This window comes from Mobula hypostoma, chromosome 13 (assembly GCF_963921235.1).
Source record: "Mobula hypostoma chromosome 13, sMobHyp1.1, whole genome shotgun sequence".
In the NCBI taxonomy this organism is placed as follows: domain Eukaryota; kingdom Metazoa; phylum Chordata; class Chondrichthyes; order Myliobatiformes; family Myliobatidae; genus Mobula; species Mobula hypostoma.
In genome coordinates, this window is record NC_086109.1 from 5,478,972 (window position 1) to 5,497,627 (window position 18,656).

At 47.9% G+C, this 18,656-nt stretch overlaps 1 protein-coding gene across 1 annotated transcript in view; it reads left to right on the plus strand.

Moving 5' to 3' along the window:
* Positions 1 to 298: 298 nt before the first annotated feature.
* Positions 299 to 18,656, plus strand: part of LOC134355384 (uncharacterized protein C6orf132 homolog) — a 61,271-nt gene continuing 42,913 nt past the window's right edge. The window contains exon 1 of the mRNA XM_063065181.1: positions 299 to 1,691. Coding sequence (XP_062921251.1) covers positions 1,592 to 1,691 — 100 coding nt within the window. The 5' untranslated portion in view covers positions 299 to 1,591. The remainder of the gene's footprint in view (positions 1,692 to 18,656) is intronic.

The following is an 18,656-nucleotide window of genomic DNA, read 5'->3' on the forward strand; positions in this document are numbered from 1 at the left end:
TCTCTCTTCCCCTTTTCTCAACCACGATTCCCCTCTCTCTGCCCCCTTCCCACTCTCAGTCCTCAATAGAGACCCAGATCAGAATCAGGTTTATCATCACCCACTTATGTTGTGAAATTTGGGTTTTTTTGGGGGGCAGCAGTACAGTGTAAATCATAAAATGACAACAGGACTGTGCAAAAGTCTTAGGCACGTATATACAGTATATATAGTTTGGGTACCCAAGGCGTTTGCACATTACTGCAGATGCGGCAATAGAAAGAGTAGGCTTATTCGCCACATGTACATTGAAACATTGCAACACACAGTGAAATGGATCATTTTGTGTCAACGACCAACACAATCTGAGGATGTGGTGAGGGCAGCCCGCAAGAGTCGCCACGTTTCCAACACTGACACAGCATGCCCACAACTTACTAACCCTAGCCCGTAGGTCCTCGGAATGCAGGAGGAAACCAGAGCTCCCGGAGGAAACCCACACAGCCACGGGAGAATGTACAAATTCCTCACAGAGAGCAACAGAAGATGAACCCCAGTCAGTGACCTCTGGTGCGGTGAAGTGTTACGCTTTTGTGTAGATAAACCCATCCCAATTTATATTAGATTTCCAGCATTGATGTTAATTTCTTTTATCTTTTCCCCTAACAAAGCCATATTGCATACAGTACTTTAATGGTGTCCATACCCTGTGTATGCAGGTACGCCCAATAACTTAACATCCTACCACCCAGCTTCACCTATCACCTTCCAGCTAGTCCTCCTCCCCCCTCTCTGGAGTCTTCCTGCTTCCTTTCCAGTCCTAAAGGGTCTCGACTCAGAACGTCGACTGTTTATTCCTTTCCATAGGTGCAGCCTGACCTGCTGAGTTCCTCCAGCATTTTGTGTGTGTTGTGTCGCTCTGCATTTCCAGCATCTGCAGACTTTCTCCGGTTTTTGACTAATCCCTGCCCTGGGAGGGTGGACAGACGTCAGGCGCTCACTGTTCACGGCAGGAACCGCTCCGGAATCTGGAGTATTCTCGGAGATGATCACGCTGAGCCACTTCGCTCAGAACTCTGGAATGTAGACGATCAGGTCCCCGGCTGGTTTTCCCAGCGCTCTCCGGTGTCGGCTGCGAGGGGGCAGTGCAGATACTGTACCGTGCAGCTCAGAGGCGAGTGGCGTCGTCAGAGAGGCAGGCACGGGGACACGCGAGTTTAGAGAGGGCGCAGGAACAAGGTAGTTTTCAGGGAGGGGAAGGGAAAGGTAGTTGAAAGAGAGGGGAGGCTGAGTTTAGAGAGGGAAACAGTCACGGAGAGCGAGTTTAAAAGGGAGGGGAAGAAAGAGTGAAGGAGATTGCCGGAGATTTCAGAGGGGAGAGACTGAGTTTGGGAGGGGGGGAGAGCGAATAGAGGGGCGGTTTAAGGAGAGGGAGACGGCTTAGGGAGAGAGTGTGTTTACAGAGAGCTGAGTTGGCGTGAGGAGGGAAAGTGACCGACTGACGGGCAGGCGAGGTGCGCTGCAGGTGCGGAGGGACTGGTTCGCGTCCGGCTCCGGCTCTGGTTCTGGTTCTGGTTCTGGAAGCGATGCGCTGCAGCGCGGACGTGCGGCGATGAGAAAGTCGGGGCCGGGAGAGACCCTGAGCCGGCTGTTGCGGAGGCGGAGCTCGCCCTCGCTGTACACGGTGGCCCCGGTGTCGGACCGGGAACCTGGTGAGTGGAATCCGCCCCCCTTGGGTGGGGAGGGTGGGCCCGGAGCGCTGATGCCAGTTGCGGGGTCCCGGGGAATGCGGGGGGTGTGTGTGTGGGGGGGAGGTAGGTGTTGCGTACCGCGGGGTTTCCGTATCGCGGTGTTCCCGGGGGGGTGGGGGTGTCTCTGGGTTTATGACGCAAATGGTGTGTCTGATTGGTATCGCGGGGCTCACGGCGCAAGTGAGGAGGATTAACTGCGTATTGCGGGGGAATTTGCATGTCGCGGGGGCCCCTGAATGGAAAGTTTACATGTTACGGGTCGCCGGATCCCGGCGATCGAAGTGTCGTAGCCGGGTCGGTGGCTGGAATTTCCCACACGTTTTATCTCGCGGCCGAATTTGCGGTGGTCGCCGAGTCCGCTCGTTGGACTAAACTCCCCCCTGTTAGTGTCCGGAGACTCCCTTTCCCCGGTCTGTCCGCTGTGTCCCACGGGGTCTGCCTGACCCCTTTCCCACCCAACCAAAATTTCACTTGAAATAGATAAGGCGTGCATTTTTATAGCGCCCTTTTACGGCCTCGGTTTTCTCAGATTTGTACCGCCCAGGACTACCTACAAAACCTAGCCACTGTTATAATGAAGCGTACGTACCAGACTACAAGTCCATAGCAAGCTCCCAGAGTTGGACTTTATAGTTTGAAGATTCATTGAAGGGGTAGGTGTAGGTCTCCGTAAATAAGAAAGAGGTACTGGACACCTCAGTGGGCATAAGGATGGGTGAATCCTCAGGACCTGGACGTGCTGGCGTTGGAGAGGGTGCACAGGAGGTTCAAGAGAATGATCCTGGGAATGAAAGGGTTAACGTATAAGGAGTGTTTGATAGCTCTGGACTTGTGATCGCTGGAGTTTAGGAGAACGGTTATTACCCCCTCAGCCGCCAGACTCTTGAATCGAAGGGGATAACTTAACTTGCTGCATCATTGAAATGTTCCGACAACAAATGGACTCACTTTCAAAGACTCTTTCATGTTCTCAATATTCATTGCTTATTTATTTATTATTACTATTAATTTATTTTAGTATTTGCACGGTCTGTTGTCTTTTGCGCCTTGGTTGAGTGCCCAGTTGGTGCCTGGATTTCATTGATTCCATTGTGATTATTATTCTAATACTGTATGGGTTTATTGAATAAGCTCACAAGAAAGTGAAACTCAGGGTTGTGAATGATGATAGAACATAGAACATAGAATAGTACAGCACAGTACAGGCCCTTCGGCCCACAGTGTTGTGCCGACCCTCAAACCCTGCCTCCCATATAAGCCCCCACCTTAAATTCCTCCATATATCTGTCTAGTAGTCTCTTAAACTTTACTAGTGTATCTGCCTCCACCACTGACTCAGGCAGTGCATTCCACGCACCAAACACTCTCTGAGTAAAAAACCTTCCTCTAATATCCCCCTTGAACTTCCCACCCCTTACCTTAAAGCCATGTCCTCTTGTATTGAGCAGTGGTGCCCTGGGGAAGAGCCGCTGGCTATCCACTCTATCTATTCCTCTTATGATGTGCGGGCTTTGATAATAAATTTACTTTGCACTTTGAATGATGGTGGGTGAGACGGGATCTCATTGAAACCCATCGAATAGTGGACATGGGAAGGGTGGTTTCCTACATTGGGGCAGTCTAGGACCAGAGGACACAGCCTCAGAATAGAAGATGTCCCTTTAGAACAGAGATGAGGAGGAATTTCTTTAGCCAGAGACCGGTGAATCTGCGGAATTCATTGCCTCAGACGACTGTGGAAACCAAGTTATTGGGTCCATTTTGAAACGGAGGTTGATAGGTTCTTGATTAGTCAGGATATCACAAATTACAGAGAGAAGGCAGGAGAGTCGGGTTGAGAGGCATAATAAATCAGCCATGATGGAAAGACAGAGCAGACTCGAAGGGCCGAATGGTCTAATTCTGCTCCTATGTCTTATGGATGAAATTTATTGCACACAGCTATGGGAAATAAGGGAGGAGATTTCTGGGGCTCTGTTTAAGATGTTTTAAATCCTTTTTGAACACCAGTGAGATACCAGGTGACTGGAGATTCAGATTCATTGAAGCATACAGTGAAATGTGTTGTTTGTGTTAACAACCTGCACCCAAATATGTGCTGGGGGCAGCCTGCAAGTGTCGCCACACATTCTGGCGCCATCGTGGCCTGCCCACAATGCTTGGTAAATCAGTGCAGAGCACAACAAGCAATAAAACAACAACAGCAAAATGAGCCCCTTTATGTACACACACTGTCCTCCAATTCCAGGACAGGTCCAGACTCCAGGCTTCCAACATCAGGTTTGACTTCCACACCTCTGAGCGACCGTCGGGCTTCGGGGATGGCAATACGGCACCACTTTGCAAGTAGGAAAAAGCCTGATGGCTGTAGTAACCTCAGTGATAGGGAAGGTACTGGAGAGATTAATGATCTCTTGGGAAGGCAGGGACAAACAATGTGGTTTTGTGAAGGGCAGATCTTGCTCAGTAATTTGGTTGAACTGTTTGAAGAGCGGACAGATGTTGATGAGAGCAGGGTAGTAGATGTGATCTACATGGACTTTGGTAAAGCCTTTGACAGCTCCCACGTGGGAAACTGGTTCAAATGGCTGGGACCAATTGGATCCAGGTCAAGTTAGCAAACTGGATCCAAAATTGACTGGGCAATTGACAGGGACAGCACAGGAGGGAAGCGGTTAACGGTTACCTTAATGCTGTGACAGTGGTACGGTAGTGTAGCGATTAGCGTGACGCTATAACAGTGGTACAGTAGTGAAGCGGTTAGCGTAATGTTATAACAGCGCCAGTGGTAAGATCGGAGTTCAACTCCTACTGCTCGCTGTAAGGAGATTGTATGTTCTTCCTGTGACCGCTTGGATTTCCTCTGGGTGCTTTGGTTTTCTCCCACTTTTGATGGAGGTACAGGTTATGGTTGGTAGGTTGTGGGCATGCCATATTAACACTGGAAGCGTGGCAACTCTTGTGGGCAGCCCCCATCACATCCTTGGACTGTGTGGGTCATTTCACTGCATGTTTCCTTGTTCTGATGGACCTGTGAAGAATAGTGCTGATGAATCAGTGCCAAGATGAGGAGCAACACTTTATATTCCGTCTGGGTAGCCTCCAACCTGATGGCGTGACTATCAATTTCTCCTTCTGGTAATAAATGTTTCCCTTCCCATCCCCTCTTTTATTCCCCACTCTGGCCCCTTGCCTCTTCTCACCTGCCTTTCACCTGCCTCTGGTGCCCCTCCTCCTTCCCTTCCTCCTACAGTCCACTCTCCAACTATCGGATTACTTCACTTCCAGCCCTTTACCTTTCCAACTCTTCACCTATCACCTTCTGACTAGCCTCGTTCCCCTTCCTCCACCTTTTTATTCTGACCTCTTCCCCTTTCCTCCAGTCGTGAAGAAGGGTCTCTGCCCGAAACGTTGACTGTTTATTCATTTCCATGAATTCTGCTTATCCTGCTGAGTTCCTCCATCATTTTGTGTGTGCTGCTTTGGATTTCCAGCAGCTGCAGAATCTCTTGTGTTTAAGAGATGTTAACAGTTTGGAGTGTAGTATTAGGATAGAAAGAGATGTCGATGTGTTGGTGAAAGGGGCTGAGAAATGGCAGATGAAGTTTAATCCCAATGAATGTAAGGCAGAACATTTTTGGAGTACTGATCAGGCCATGATATATATCTTGAGTAGTAGATTCTTGGGGAGTACTGAGACATTGAGGGACCTTGGAGTACATCGATGCTTTATTGAAAAGCCAGTGCAGGTAGATAATGTTTTGTAACTTCAAAACATTAAACTAATTCAAAAAGAAGACACAGGAGTCCAAAATGTGAGCATAACTTCGTGTTTACTTTAAGTGAGGTGCATACCTGTCATGTGGTAGTGTGATAACGTGTGCCATTCACATACTTTTACGTGTAATCTGTAATGAATTACGTAAATGTATTGTTTGATCCTTTGTTGTTTACAAGATTACTCAAACATCAAGTAGACGACAGGTAACAGTGAGGAAGTCAGATTCGGATTGATCTATCGCATGTACATTGCAACATACAGTGGAAATGTGTCATTTGCATTAACAACCAACACACTTAAGGGGGCAACAACAACAAAATAAAATATCAGCAAAACAAGCCCCTTCCCCACCCCTCCCAACTCATCCACTCACTCACACATTGAGTCAGACCTCCCACTCTAGAAGCCTTGGACTTGCACGGACCTCCAAGCCCAGGACTCGCTGGCCTCCGCCCTCAGTGCCTGCCGAGCCGACCTCGAACCTGGATTGACACGGACCTCCGAGCCCAGGACTCGCTGGCCTTGCGGGGTGGGTGGTGGGTGTTTACCAGCCACATGCCTCCTGTCCACCTTCATTAGTTGGGACATGCAGTATAAGAGTAGGCAGGGTATGCTGCAACTTGATGAGACCTCAGCTGGCGAACTCCGCACAGTTCTGGTCACAAGGAGGTGATAGCCGTGGAGAGGGTCTGGAGTCTCACCATGACATGGCCTAAAATGGAGCAGTTCAGATATGAGGAGACTGGAGAGGCTGAGTTCATTCCCCTTGGAGCGGAGGAGGGTTAAGAGGGGATTAGATTGAATTACATAAAATTGTGAGTATAGGTGGGTTGGGCCAAATAGCCTATTTCTAGGAGTCTTTGACTCTGACTAATTAGCAATGCCCAGGGAACTCCCTGCAATCTGACATAATCCTTCGAGATCCACTGTGACGGACTGGAGCTGGGTTTACATAGTTAATCTCTGCCACTTGCATCTCATTCTCCGGTGTATAAGGGGTACTCCGACAATGTCATCAACTCGAGTTTGCCGACTCCGCCGTTTTCCAGAATTTCCCACACGGGAGCTCTGCGTCAAGATTGTTTAATTAAAGCGAGTTTGGAGACTTGATGAAGTCGTTAATCCTGAGAGGTTAGTTTTAATAACCTGGGCAGCCTGTTCTCTGGAAATGACGTCACGGAGAGCTGGGACACACAAATCGGCAGACGCTGGAACCTATAGCAAAGCACAGTCTGTTGGAGGAGCTCAGCAGGTCAAGAAGCATCTGTAGAGAGGGAATTCACATTCAACCTTTCAGGTCCAGACCCTTCATCTTTACCTCTGTCCAAATGAAGAGTCTCGACCCAGAATGTCAACCATCTGTTCCTTCCACAGATGGCACCTGACTTGCTGAGTTCCTCCAGCAACTCCTGGTTTCTTTTTCGCTTTGGGGGAAGTTTAATAAGGAGTGTTGAAGGTTAAAGATTAGCTTTATTTGTTGCACGTACATTGAAACATACAATGAAATGTGTAATGTGCGTCAAATCAAATCTGCGAGGATTGTGCTGGGCAGCCTGCAAGTTGAGTGAAGATCTTACCATGGGTGAGTAAAGGACTTAGTGAACAGACCTCTGGCCTGGACAACTTTCACCAAACCAGGAGACTCCTCAATCTAACAAACACAAAATGCCGGATGAACTCAGCAGGTCAGACAGCATCTTTGGAAGTGAAGAAGCAGTCTGAAGTCTCCAGTCCTGGTGATAGCCCTGTCATTCCCTCAGTAGCCTCACACCCTTCTCGTACTACGGTGACCAGACCTGCAGACACGGCTCCAGCTCTGGCCAACTCTTGTTGCCTGCCGATCTAGACATGAGCCACAACCCAACAGGAAGATGCTTAAGGCAAAGCACATAAAGTGCCAGAGGAACTCAGCAGGTTAGTCAGCATCTATAGAAATGAATAAACAGTTGACTTTTCAGGGCGAGATTCTTCGGGACTGAAATGGAAGGGGAAAGACACTAGAATAAAAAGGTCGGGTTGGGGTGGGGAAGGAGGATAGCTAAAAGGTGAGAGGTGAAACCAGGTGGGTGGGAAAGGTAAAGGGCTGGAAATGGAGGACTCTGATAGGAGAGGAGAGTGGAAGAAGGAGGGGACCCAGGGGAGGTGACAGACAGGTGAAAAGAGGTATGGGGCCAGAGTGGGGAATAGAAAAAGAGGGGAGGGGAGAGGGAATTTTTTTTACGAGAAAGAGAAATCGATATTTATAGCATCAGGTTGGAGCACTTTTTGATCAGGCTTTGACTGCCAAAAGCCGCTTTAATGATTGCAGTGTCAGCTTCATAAAGTGCCAATATAGTGCTCAAATGTTTCCCAACAAACTCTGCTGAACTTGACCGTGGTGGCACAGCAGTGTGCTGGTGAGCACAATGCTTTATGGTGGCAGGTTCAATTCCCACCGCGGTCGGTAAGGAGTTTGCATGTTTTTCCCGTGACGGCGCAGGTTTCCTCCAGGAGCTGCAGTTTCCTCCCACAGTCGAAAGATGCACCGGTTGGTAGGTTAATTGGTCATTGTAAATTGTTTGGTGATTAGGTGAGGGTTAAGTCGGGGGTTGCTAGACAGTGCAGCCTGAAGAGCTAGAACTGTCTATTCCACACTGTATCTCAATAAGTATAATATAAAAACTAGCTGACTTCTGAGTAACGTAACTTAAATTTCTATAACTGTTCATGTATTGAGAGCATCCTGGGCAGCTGCATCATGGCCTGGTTCGGAAATTGCACCGTCTCGGATTGCAAGACCCTGCAGTGGATAGTGAAGTCAGCTGAGAAGATCATTGGGGTCTCTCTTCCCGCCTTCACAGACATTTACGCCACACGCTGCATCCGCAAAGCAAACAGCATTATGAAGGACCCCACGCACCCCACATACAAACCCTTCTCCCTCCTGCCATCTGGCAAAAGGCACCGAAATATTCGGGCTCTCACGACCAGAGTATGTAACAGTTTCTTCCCCCAAGTCATCAGGCTTCTCAATACCCAGAGCCTGGACTGACACCAACCTACTGCCCACTACTGTGCCTATTGTCTTGTTTATTATTTATTATTATTTATTGTAATGCCTGCACTGTTTTGTGCACTTTATATAGTCCTGGATAGGTTTGTAGTCTAGTGTAGTTTTTGTGTTTTTTCTTACGTAGTTCAGTGTAGTTTTTGTGTTTTTTCTTACGTAGTTCAGTGTAGTTTTTGTGTTTTTTCTTACGTAGTTCAGTGCAGTTTTTGTATTGTTTCATGTAGCACCATGGTCCTGGAAAACATTGTCTCATTTTTACTATGTTCTGTACCAGCAGTTATGGTTGAAATGACAATAAAGGTGACTTGACTTGACGATGGTCAGATGCACTTCCTTGTTAGTGCTGAGCAGGAGTTTAGTGAGGTATTTCCTACTTACCTGAATGAGCAGTTCCAGTGGAGGAGCATCCACTGTGCCCCTACAGTGGAGAGCACAGCAGCGTTGTGACCTGGGTTCAATTCCCACCACTGCCTATGAGGAGTTTGTATGTTCTCCCCTTGACCACGTGGATTTCCTCGGTGTTCTCTGGTTTCCTCCCACATTCCAAAGGCGCATGGGTTAGGGTTGGTATGTCGGCGCTGGAGGTGTGGCAAGTCTTGGGGGCTATCCCCCCCCCCAGCGCGTCCTTGGACTGTGTTGATTGTTGACGCAAACGCCTCATTTTGCTGTATGCCTCGATGTTCGTGTGACTAATAAAGCTAATCTTTTTTTTAAAAATCTCCATCTTCAATGTACTAGAGGGCATAGGTTTAACCTGAGAGAGGAGGAATTCAATAGGAACCTGAGGGGTAACTTCTTCCTGCAAAGGGTGATATCTCTGTGGAACGAGCTGTCAGCAGAAGCGGTTGAAGCAGGAACATTAACAGCATTTAAAAGTCAATTGGACAGGTAGATTGGTAGACAAGATTGAGAAGGTTCTGGACCAGACACTGGTAGATGAGACTATTTTGGATAGGCATCTTAGTCTGCATGGACCAGATGGGCCAGAGAGCCTGTTTCAGTGCTGTATCTCTCTGTGCTCAGAGGCCACTTTATTATGAAGCTCCTGTACCTAATAAGTTGGCCACCGAGTCTACGTTTGTGGTCTTCTGCTGCTGTAGCCCATCTACTTTAAGGTTCGACGTGCTGTGCGTTCAGAGATGCTGTTCTGCACACTGCTGTTGTAACAAGTAGTTATTTGAGTTGCTGCCACCTTCCTGTCAACTTGAGCCCATCTGGGCCATTTTGCTCCGATCTCTCTCATTAGCAAGGCGTTTTCGCCCACAGAGCTGCTGCTCACTGGCTGTTCTTTGCTATTTGCACCCTCCTCTGTGAACTCCAGAGACTGTTGGCGTGTGAAACTCCCAGCAGATCAACAGCTTCTGAGATGCACCAACAATCATTCCACGGTCAAAGTCACTTCGATCACATTTCTTCCCCATTCTGATGTTTGGTCTGAAAAAGCAGCTGAACCTCTTGACCGTGTCTGCGTGCTTTTATGTATTGAGTTGCCACGTGATTGGCTGATTGGATATTTGCATTAACGAGCAGCTGTATAGGTGTATCTAATAAAGTGGCCACTGGGTGTATATCAAAACAAATTTAGTAACAAATTACATTTATGTCACAATATACAACCCTGAGATTCATTTTCTTGCGGGCATGCTGAAATAAATCTATAGAATAACAACCATAACAGAATCAATGACAGATCGTCCAACTGGGGCATTCAACCGGAGAGAGCAGAAGACAACAACCTGTGCAAAATTAAAATTAAAGAAATAATCATTTAAAAAGCAATAAATATGGAGAACGTGAGATGAAAGAGGCCTTAAAAGTGAATCCATGGATTGTGGGAACAGTTCAATGATGGGGCAAGAGAAGTTCAGTGAAGGTATCCCCTCCGGTTCAAAAGTCTGATGGTTGAGAGATCATAATTGTTCCTCAGCTTGCTGGTGCGATCCCTGAGGCTCTTGTACCTTCTTCCTGATGGCAGCAGCGAGGGGAGAGCATGTCCTGGGTGGTGGGAATATGATGTACGGATTACGTTGAGAGAAAGTTAGTAAATGTAAGTCTGACTGGGCTGAATGGCCTGTGGCTATGAAACAGATGTTAGTTCATGGAGACCAATATCTGTCCTTTCCTTTAGCAAGCAGAGTTACACCCAGTTTCCCAGACGTGATGTGACTGATGCATTATTCAACAGCATACCAATCTTTTTTTTGTACTTCTCCCTCTGCCAATAAAGCTAATAGTTTGTTTGCCTCTTCTCCCAGTTGAATGTGTATGTTACACACTGCTTAGTCGCTCAGGTTGCCTGGGAAACGTGCATTGCAATGAGCAAACTGCGCTGTAAACCCCATGAGATTTTAAGCTATTAAATATCAACTAATGTTTGATTATTTATAATGATCACCCTCGCTGTGCAGTTCAGGGATTTGTGCATCAATGCCTGATGTGATTTATTTTTGATAGAGTTTATAAAAAATAGGTTTGTCATTATGTAAGAGTCAGCCAAGAAAATTCCTACAGCAGCCGAATATGTTTTCCTGGTCACTTGATTATTATGTGCTGTGTCGTACGACGTGGGCGATCATGGTCTTCCCATGACTATGATTGTTCTTGGCAAATTTTTCTACAGAGGTGGTTTGCCATTGCCATCTTCTGGGCAGTGTCTTCACAAGACGGGTGACCCCAGCAATTATCAATACTCTTCAGAGATTGTCTGCCTGGCGTCAGTGGTTGCATAACCGGGACTTGTGATAAGTACAGGTCCTGGTGCAGAAATTAGAATGCAGTGGGCGAGGAACAGGGACAGGTTCTGTCTGTTCTTCACTAAGACTGTGGCTGATCTGATTTCTGAACCAGATGTATGTCGAGTAAATCTTCGAACTGCTTTTAATGCTTCCTTAAATAAGGAGTCTACAACTCTACCTAGCCCTCCAGGTGTGGTCTTACCAATGTCTGCTCTAACTGAGCCACATCCTGTCAATATTAGGCGTATGCCACCACCCCTACCCTCTGTCCCTTTTCTGTCTCCTCCTGATCTATCCAGTTCCTCCAACACTCGCCCAAACCCCCATCATCCTGTTTCTCTCCCTTCCCACCCCCACTGTTCCCATCTGTCCATCACCCACACACTCCTCCCACTGGGTCCCCTCCCCCCACTGTTCCCATCTGTCCGTCATCCCCACACCACTCCCACTGGGTCGCCACCCCCACTGTTCCCATCTGTCCATCACCCACACACTCCTCCCACTGGGTCCCCTCCCCCCACTGTTCCCATCTGTCCGTCACCCACATACTCCTCCCACCGGGTCCCCTTCCCCCACTGTTCCCATCTGTCCATCACCCACACACTCCTCCCACTGGGTCCCCTCCCCCCACTGTTCCCATCTGTCCATCACCCACACACTCCTCCCACTGGGTCCCCTCCCCCCACTGTTCCCATCTGTCTGTCATCCCCACACCACTCCCACTGGGTCCCCACCCCCACTGTTCCCATCTGTCCATCACCCACACACTCCTCCCACTGGGTCTCCTCCCCCCACTGTTCCCATCTGTCCGTCACCCACACACTCCTCCCACTGGGTCCACCCCCCACTGTTCCCATCTGCCCGTCACCCACACACCCTTCCCACCGGGTCCCCTCCCCCCACTGTTCCCATCTGTCCGTCACCCACACACTCCTCCCACCGGGTCCGCTCCCCCCACTGTTCACATCTGTCCGTCACCCACACACTCCTCCCACTGGGTCCCCTCCCCCCACTGTTCCCATCTGTCCGTCACCCACACACTCCTCCCACTGGGTCTCCTCCCCCCACTGTTCCCATCTGTCCGTCACCCACACACTCCTCCCACCGGGTCTCCTCCCCCCACTGTTCCCATCTGTCCGTCACCCACACACTCCTCCCACTGGGTCCCCTCCCCCCACTGTTCCCATCTGTCCATCACCCACACACTCCTCCCACTGTTTCATTTTCACTCCCGGCCATTTCTGGCATCTCCTAGCTTGAGTGCTTGAAGCCACAGTGAGCAAAACAGTTCTGGATTGTCTTGCTGCTTATTTCTTGCCAGCTATCAGTGACAAAAATCACTGCTTTCTGAACACAAACACGCACAACTGATGCTATTTAAAAGCTGTTCACTCTAAGCCCAGTGTAGTGTCTAACAGCCACACAATTGGACGTGACTGATGCAAGCTAGAAGCTTCGGCAGGCATCTCCTCTGCTGTCCCAATTAAGCAGCATAGTGTCCCAAATAAACGAAGGGAATCCCGGCTATTTTCTTGATTAGTTTTTGTTCTTTAAGATTTGTCCCAAATAAGTGCCTGCCCAATTTTATATATATTTGTCTTTTTTTTAATTAGTATGTTTTGCACTGTAAAGCTGCTGCAAATTTCACAACATATGCCAATAATACTAAAGCTGATTTTGGCATCTTCCCCCAGTGAAGAGTCTCGGCCTGAAACGTTGACAGTTTATTCCTCTCCATACTGTAGGTACTGCCTGGCCTGCACTGTTCTTTGAGCATTTGTCAAATATCTCTGCCATCTCTTGCCTCTCTCTTGCCATTTAGATAACTTGCTATGTGTTTCTGCCAGCAAGTCATCTCCCGTTTTCCCATGCTACACTTCACGTGCCAGGTGACTCATATGGGTGGAGAGAAAGGCAAGGACCCAGTGTATATTCTCATCTCTGCAGCTTTTTCAGGGATTGTATTCTCAGACTGTTCCTGCCTTTACTCATTAGTTCCTAGGCTTGATTAGTCTACATCTCTGTCGAAATATTATCCATTGTAGGAGATCAAACCAGATATTTTCAGAAGAAACAGTTAATTTCTTAAATGTTACGATTGTATCTGCCTCAACTACTTCCTCTGGAGCTCGTTCCATATACTCAGCATCCTCTGGGTGAAAACATTGCCCTTTAGGCCCCTTTTAAATATTTCCCCTCTCACCGTAAATCAAAGGTTCCTAACCCTTTTTTTATGCCATAGACCAATATCTTTAAGCAAGGGGTCTGTGGACCACATGTTGGGAAATCCTGCACTAAACCTATGCCTTCTAGTTTTGGATTCCCTACCCTGGGAGGTGAGTGGAGAGGTGGAGATACATCTCTACCAAAGGAGGTGTAAGGCTCTCCTTCCCTCCGTTAGCCTGCAGGTCACTCTTGGGCAAGGTGTAGCTCCTGCTTATCCCCTCGATCAGGGTCATGTGAAGCCGTGGGGGCAGGTGGTAGATGCTCGTATGAGCAGCTGGTGCAGATCACTGGTTATGTGACCACTGACGCCAGGCAGACAATCTCTGAAGAGTATTGATAATGACTGGGGTCACCTGTCTTGTAAAGACACCGCCCAGAAGAAGGCAATGGCAAACCACTTCTGTCGAAAAATTTGCCAAGAACAATCATGGTCATGAAAAGACCACGATTGCCCAAGTCATATGACACGGCACATAACGAACAAATGAACCCTGGGGAAAAGATTGTTACAATCCGTCTTTTCAATGCCTTTTCATAACTTTATAACCTTCTTTAATATAATCTTCATTCTCCTGTCGGTGTTCGATTCCTGCTGCTTTCTGTAAAGAGTTTGTGTGTTTCTCCCTGTGACTGTGTGGGTTTCCTTCGAGGCGCTCCTTTCCTCCCACATTCCAAAGGCGTACGGGTTAAGATTAGTAAGTTGTGGGTACGCTATCTTTGCACCGGAAGCATAGTGATGCTTGCGGACTGCCCCCAGCATATCCTCACTTATTTGATTTGAGGGAAACAATGGATTTTACTGTGTGTAAAGCTAATACAACCTTCAAAATCTGGTTTATTATCAGTGACATATGTTGTGAAATTTGATGTTTTTGGCAGCAGTACAGCATAAGTCTTTGAAAGACAACTTTCTTCCTCATGCCCATCTGAAATGGGCAGCTCCTTGTTCAAGAACAAAGCTCCCTTGTTCTAGAATTAGTCATATTTATTATCACTGGCATATCTCATGAAACCTGCAGCACAGTACGATACGTAACAATTACTTGAAGTTACAATAAGAAATATAAAAAAATAAGTTGTGTACAAAGAAAGTAAAATAGTAAGGTAGAGTTCATGGGTTCATGGTCCATTCAGAAACCTGATTTCGGAGGAGAAGAAGGTGTTCATGAATCTCTGAGTGTGGCTGTTTAGACTCCTACACATCGTCCCTGATGACTGTAACGAGAAGAGAGCATATCCTAAATGGTGAGGGTCCTTAGAGATGGGTGCCACCTTCCTGAGGCATTGGCTTTTGAAGATATCATTGGTGGGAGGAGGCTCGAGTTGGCTGAGATTACATCCCTTTGCAGCTTCTTCCGATGCTGTGCATTCGAGCCTCCATACCAGATGGTGATGCAACCAGTTCGAACACTCTCCACCGTACATTTATAGAAACTTGCTGGAATCTTCAGTGACATACAAAAAGTTCCCAAAATTTTAATGAAACGTCATGGTTCCTTTGTGATTGCATGAATGTGTTGGGCCCACAACAGATCCTCTGAAATGTTGACACTCTGCAACTATACACTGGGTGCTGTTTAAATATGGGGAGAGTCCCATTCCAGAACCCCCTCCCCCTCTGGGTGAAAATTTTCTCCTCGTTTCCGCTCATACCTTTTCTGATAATAGTTTTAATTCTCTGCAGCTTGATAGTCATAGTCATAGTCATACTTTATTGATCCCGAGGGAAATTGGTTTTCATTACAGTTGCACCATAAATAATTAAATTGTAATAAAACCATAAATAGTTAAATAGTAATATATAAATTATGCCAGGAAATAAGTTCAGGACCAGCCTATTGGCTCAGGGTGTCTGACCCGCCAAGGGAGGAGTTGTAAAGTTTGATGGCCACAGGCAGGAATGACTTCCTATGACGCTCTGTGTTGCATCTCAGTGGAATGAGTCTCTGGCTGAATGTACTCCTGTGCCCAACCAGTACATTATGTAGTGGATGGGAGACATTGTACAAGATGGCATGCAACTTGGACAGCATCCTCTTTTTAGACACCACCGTCAGAGAGTCCAGTTCCATCCCCACAACATCACTGGCCTTACGAATGAGTTTGTTCATTCTGTTGGTGTCTGCTACCCTCAGCCTGCTGCCCCAGCACACAACAGCAAACATGATCACACTGGCCACCACAGACTCGTAGAACATCCTCAGCATCATCCGGCAGATGTTAAAGGACCTCAGTCTCCTCAGGAAATAGAGACGGCTCTGACCCTTCTTGTAGACAGCCTCAGTGTTCTTTGACCAGTCCAGTTTATTGTTAATTCGTATCCCCAGGTATTTGTAATCCTCCACCATGTCCACACTGACCCCCTGGATGGAAACAGGGGTCACCATTACCTTAGCTCTCCTCAGGTCTACCACCAGCTCCTTAGTCTTTTTCACATTAAGCTGCAGATAATTCTGCTCACGCCATGTGACAAAGTTTCCTACCGTAGCCCTGTACTCAGCCTCATCTCCCTTGCTGATGCATCCAACTATGGCAGAGTCATCAGAAAACTTCTGAAGATGACAAGACACTGTGCAGTAGTTGAAGTCCGAGGTGTAAATGGTGAAGAGAAAGGGAGACAAGACAGTCCCCTGTGGAGCCCCAGTGCTGCTGATCACTCTGTCGGACACACAGTGTTGCAAGCACACGTACTGTAGTCTGCCATTCAGGTAATCAAGAATCCATGACACCAGGAAAGCATCCACCTTCATCGCTGTCAGCTTCTCCCCCAGCAGAGCAGGGCAGATGGTGTTGAACGCACTGGAGAAGTCAAAAAACATGACCCTCGCAGTGCTCACTGGCTTGTCCAGGTGGGCGTAGACACGGTTCAGCAGGTAGACGATGGCATCCTCAACTCCTAGTCGGGGCTGGTAGGCGAACTGGAGGGGATCTAAGTGTGGCCTGACCATAGGCCGGAGCAGCTCCAGAACAAGTCTCTCCAAGGTCTTCATGATGTGGGAGGTCAATGCCACCGGTCTGTAGTCATTGAGGCCGCTGGGGCGCGGTACAGGGACGAGGCAGGACGTCTTCCACAGCACAGGAACCCTCGGAGCCTCAGGCTCAGGTTGAAGACATGGCGAAGTACTCCACATAGCTGAGGGGAACAGGCTTTGAGCACCCTGGTACTGACACCATCCGGTCCTGCAGCGACTTTGGGCAATAGGTCTTTTCTGTTCATGTAATAAACCTCACTGAAGCCTTCTTCCCCTCTGTCATCAGTTTTCAGAATGGACAATGAACCCATGTACACTATCTCACTGTAGGTTTTACTTCTTTATTTGCTCTCTTTGCACTGATTTAATTTCAGTTTATATATACAGTACTGCGTGGTGGGATGGAGATACGTCCCTACCAAAGGGGATGTAAGATGCTCCTTCCCCCCGCTAGCTGCAGGTCACCCTTGGGCAAGGTGTAGCACCTGCTTAGCCCCCGATCAGGGTCACGTGAAGCCACGGGATCAGGTGGTGGATGGTGGTATGAGCAGCTGGTGCACATCACAATTCCTGGTTATGTGACCACTGACGCCAGGCAGACAGTCTCTGAAGAGTGTTGATAATGGCTGGGGTCACCCGTCTAGTAAAGACACTGCCCAGAAGAAGACAATGGCATACTACTTTGTTAGAAAAATTTGCCAAGAACAATCATGGTCATGAGATCATGATGACACATGTCATACGACATGCACTTGATGAAATACTTATACATAAAAACATATATACATATATGATATTGATTGTAACTTATAGTTTATATTATTATGTATTGCGATGTACTGCTGCCGCATAACAACAAATTTCATGACATATGCCAGTGATATTAAACGTGATTCTGAATCTCACAGAAACTTTCCCTCCGCCTCCTTAATTCTATATAAAACACCCCCAGCCTCTCCAGTCTTTCCTTGTTGCTACAATTATCTGGTCCTCATCAGTCCTCTCCACACCCTCTCCTGTGCGATTGCAATTTTCCTACACTGGTGACCGGAACTGTAAATAGTGTTCGAGCTGCAAGAGAGTTCAGATGCTGGAATCTGGAGCAACAGCCAATCTGCTAGAGGAACTCGGCAGGTGTGTGGGAGGGGTTGGGAATCTCCTCCCAGCGACCCTCTCCACTCCCAGAGCTGACGCAGCCTTTCATCTCAGCGTGGTGACAGTTCCCTCCACCTCGCAGACGCTGCTCGACCTGCTGCTCCTCCAGCAGATCGTGTGCGGCCACAGATTCGGAGAGCCAGCTGCCAGCCTGACTAGTGTGGCGTACAGCTCTAGCAGGACCTCCTGCCCTTGCCTGCCTCAGCTTGTGAAGAAAAACAAGACATACATGTTTTTAACCACTTACTCACTTGACCAGCTGTGTGTGAGGTATGCTCCAGGACCCCAGTGCTCTTTCGCATCTCTGTATGCCCTACGTGTATTGAATATCATTTTGCACACCCTTTTCCAACTCTGAATTAATTTCCATTTAAGACCATAAGATATAGGAGCAAAATCAGGCCATTCGGCCCTTTGAGTCTGCTCTGCTATTTGACCATGACTGATTTATTTTCCCTCTCCTGCCTTCTTGTTTGATGCCCTCACTATCAGGAACCAATCAACCTTATCTTTGAATATGACCCTTTATAAATTTGCCATTGTCCTGCCCTGGTCACTGATATCCTCTTTGCACCTTGCTGTCCACAGACTCCTGCACATCAGTACCGTTGAGGTCAACGAGATGTAGCTGGTGGGGTTGGGTGAGGGGGGTGGTTCGTCCCACCAAGATCTGGGATTCTGTCAGTCCGGGGTGATCCCGCATTTCTGGTTCTTGTCTCTCTTTCCCCCTCACCCCCAACTCCAAGACCCCTAATGTGTCCAGTGTAAGTTCAATAAACAACACATGGTCATCCATCTGCACATTACAGCTATGGCGACATAGTGTTCTGACAGCGTTGGGTAAATCCTATCACATTTAATCTCCACCCTATTACATACAATTCTGCTGTTCTATTCCCAACTCCCCTCTCCCTCCCTCTCCCCTTGATCTCTTTCTGTCCCTTCCCTCCCCCTTCTCTCTCTACCCTCTCCCCCTCTCTCATCCACTCCCCTTCTCGCTTTCCACTC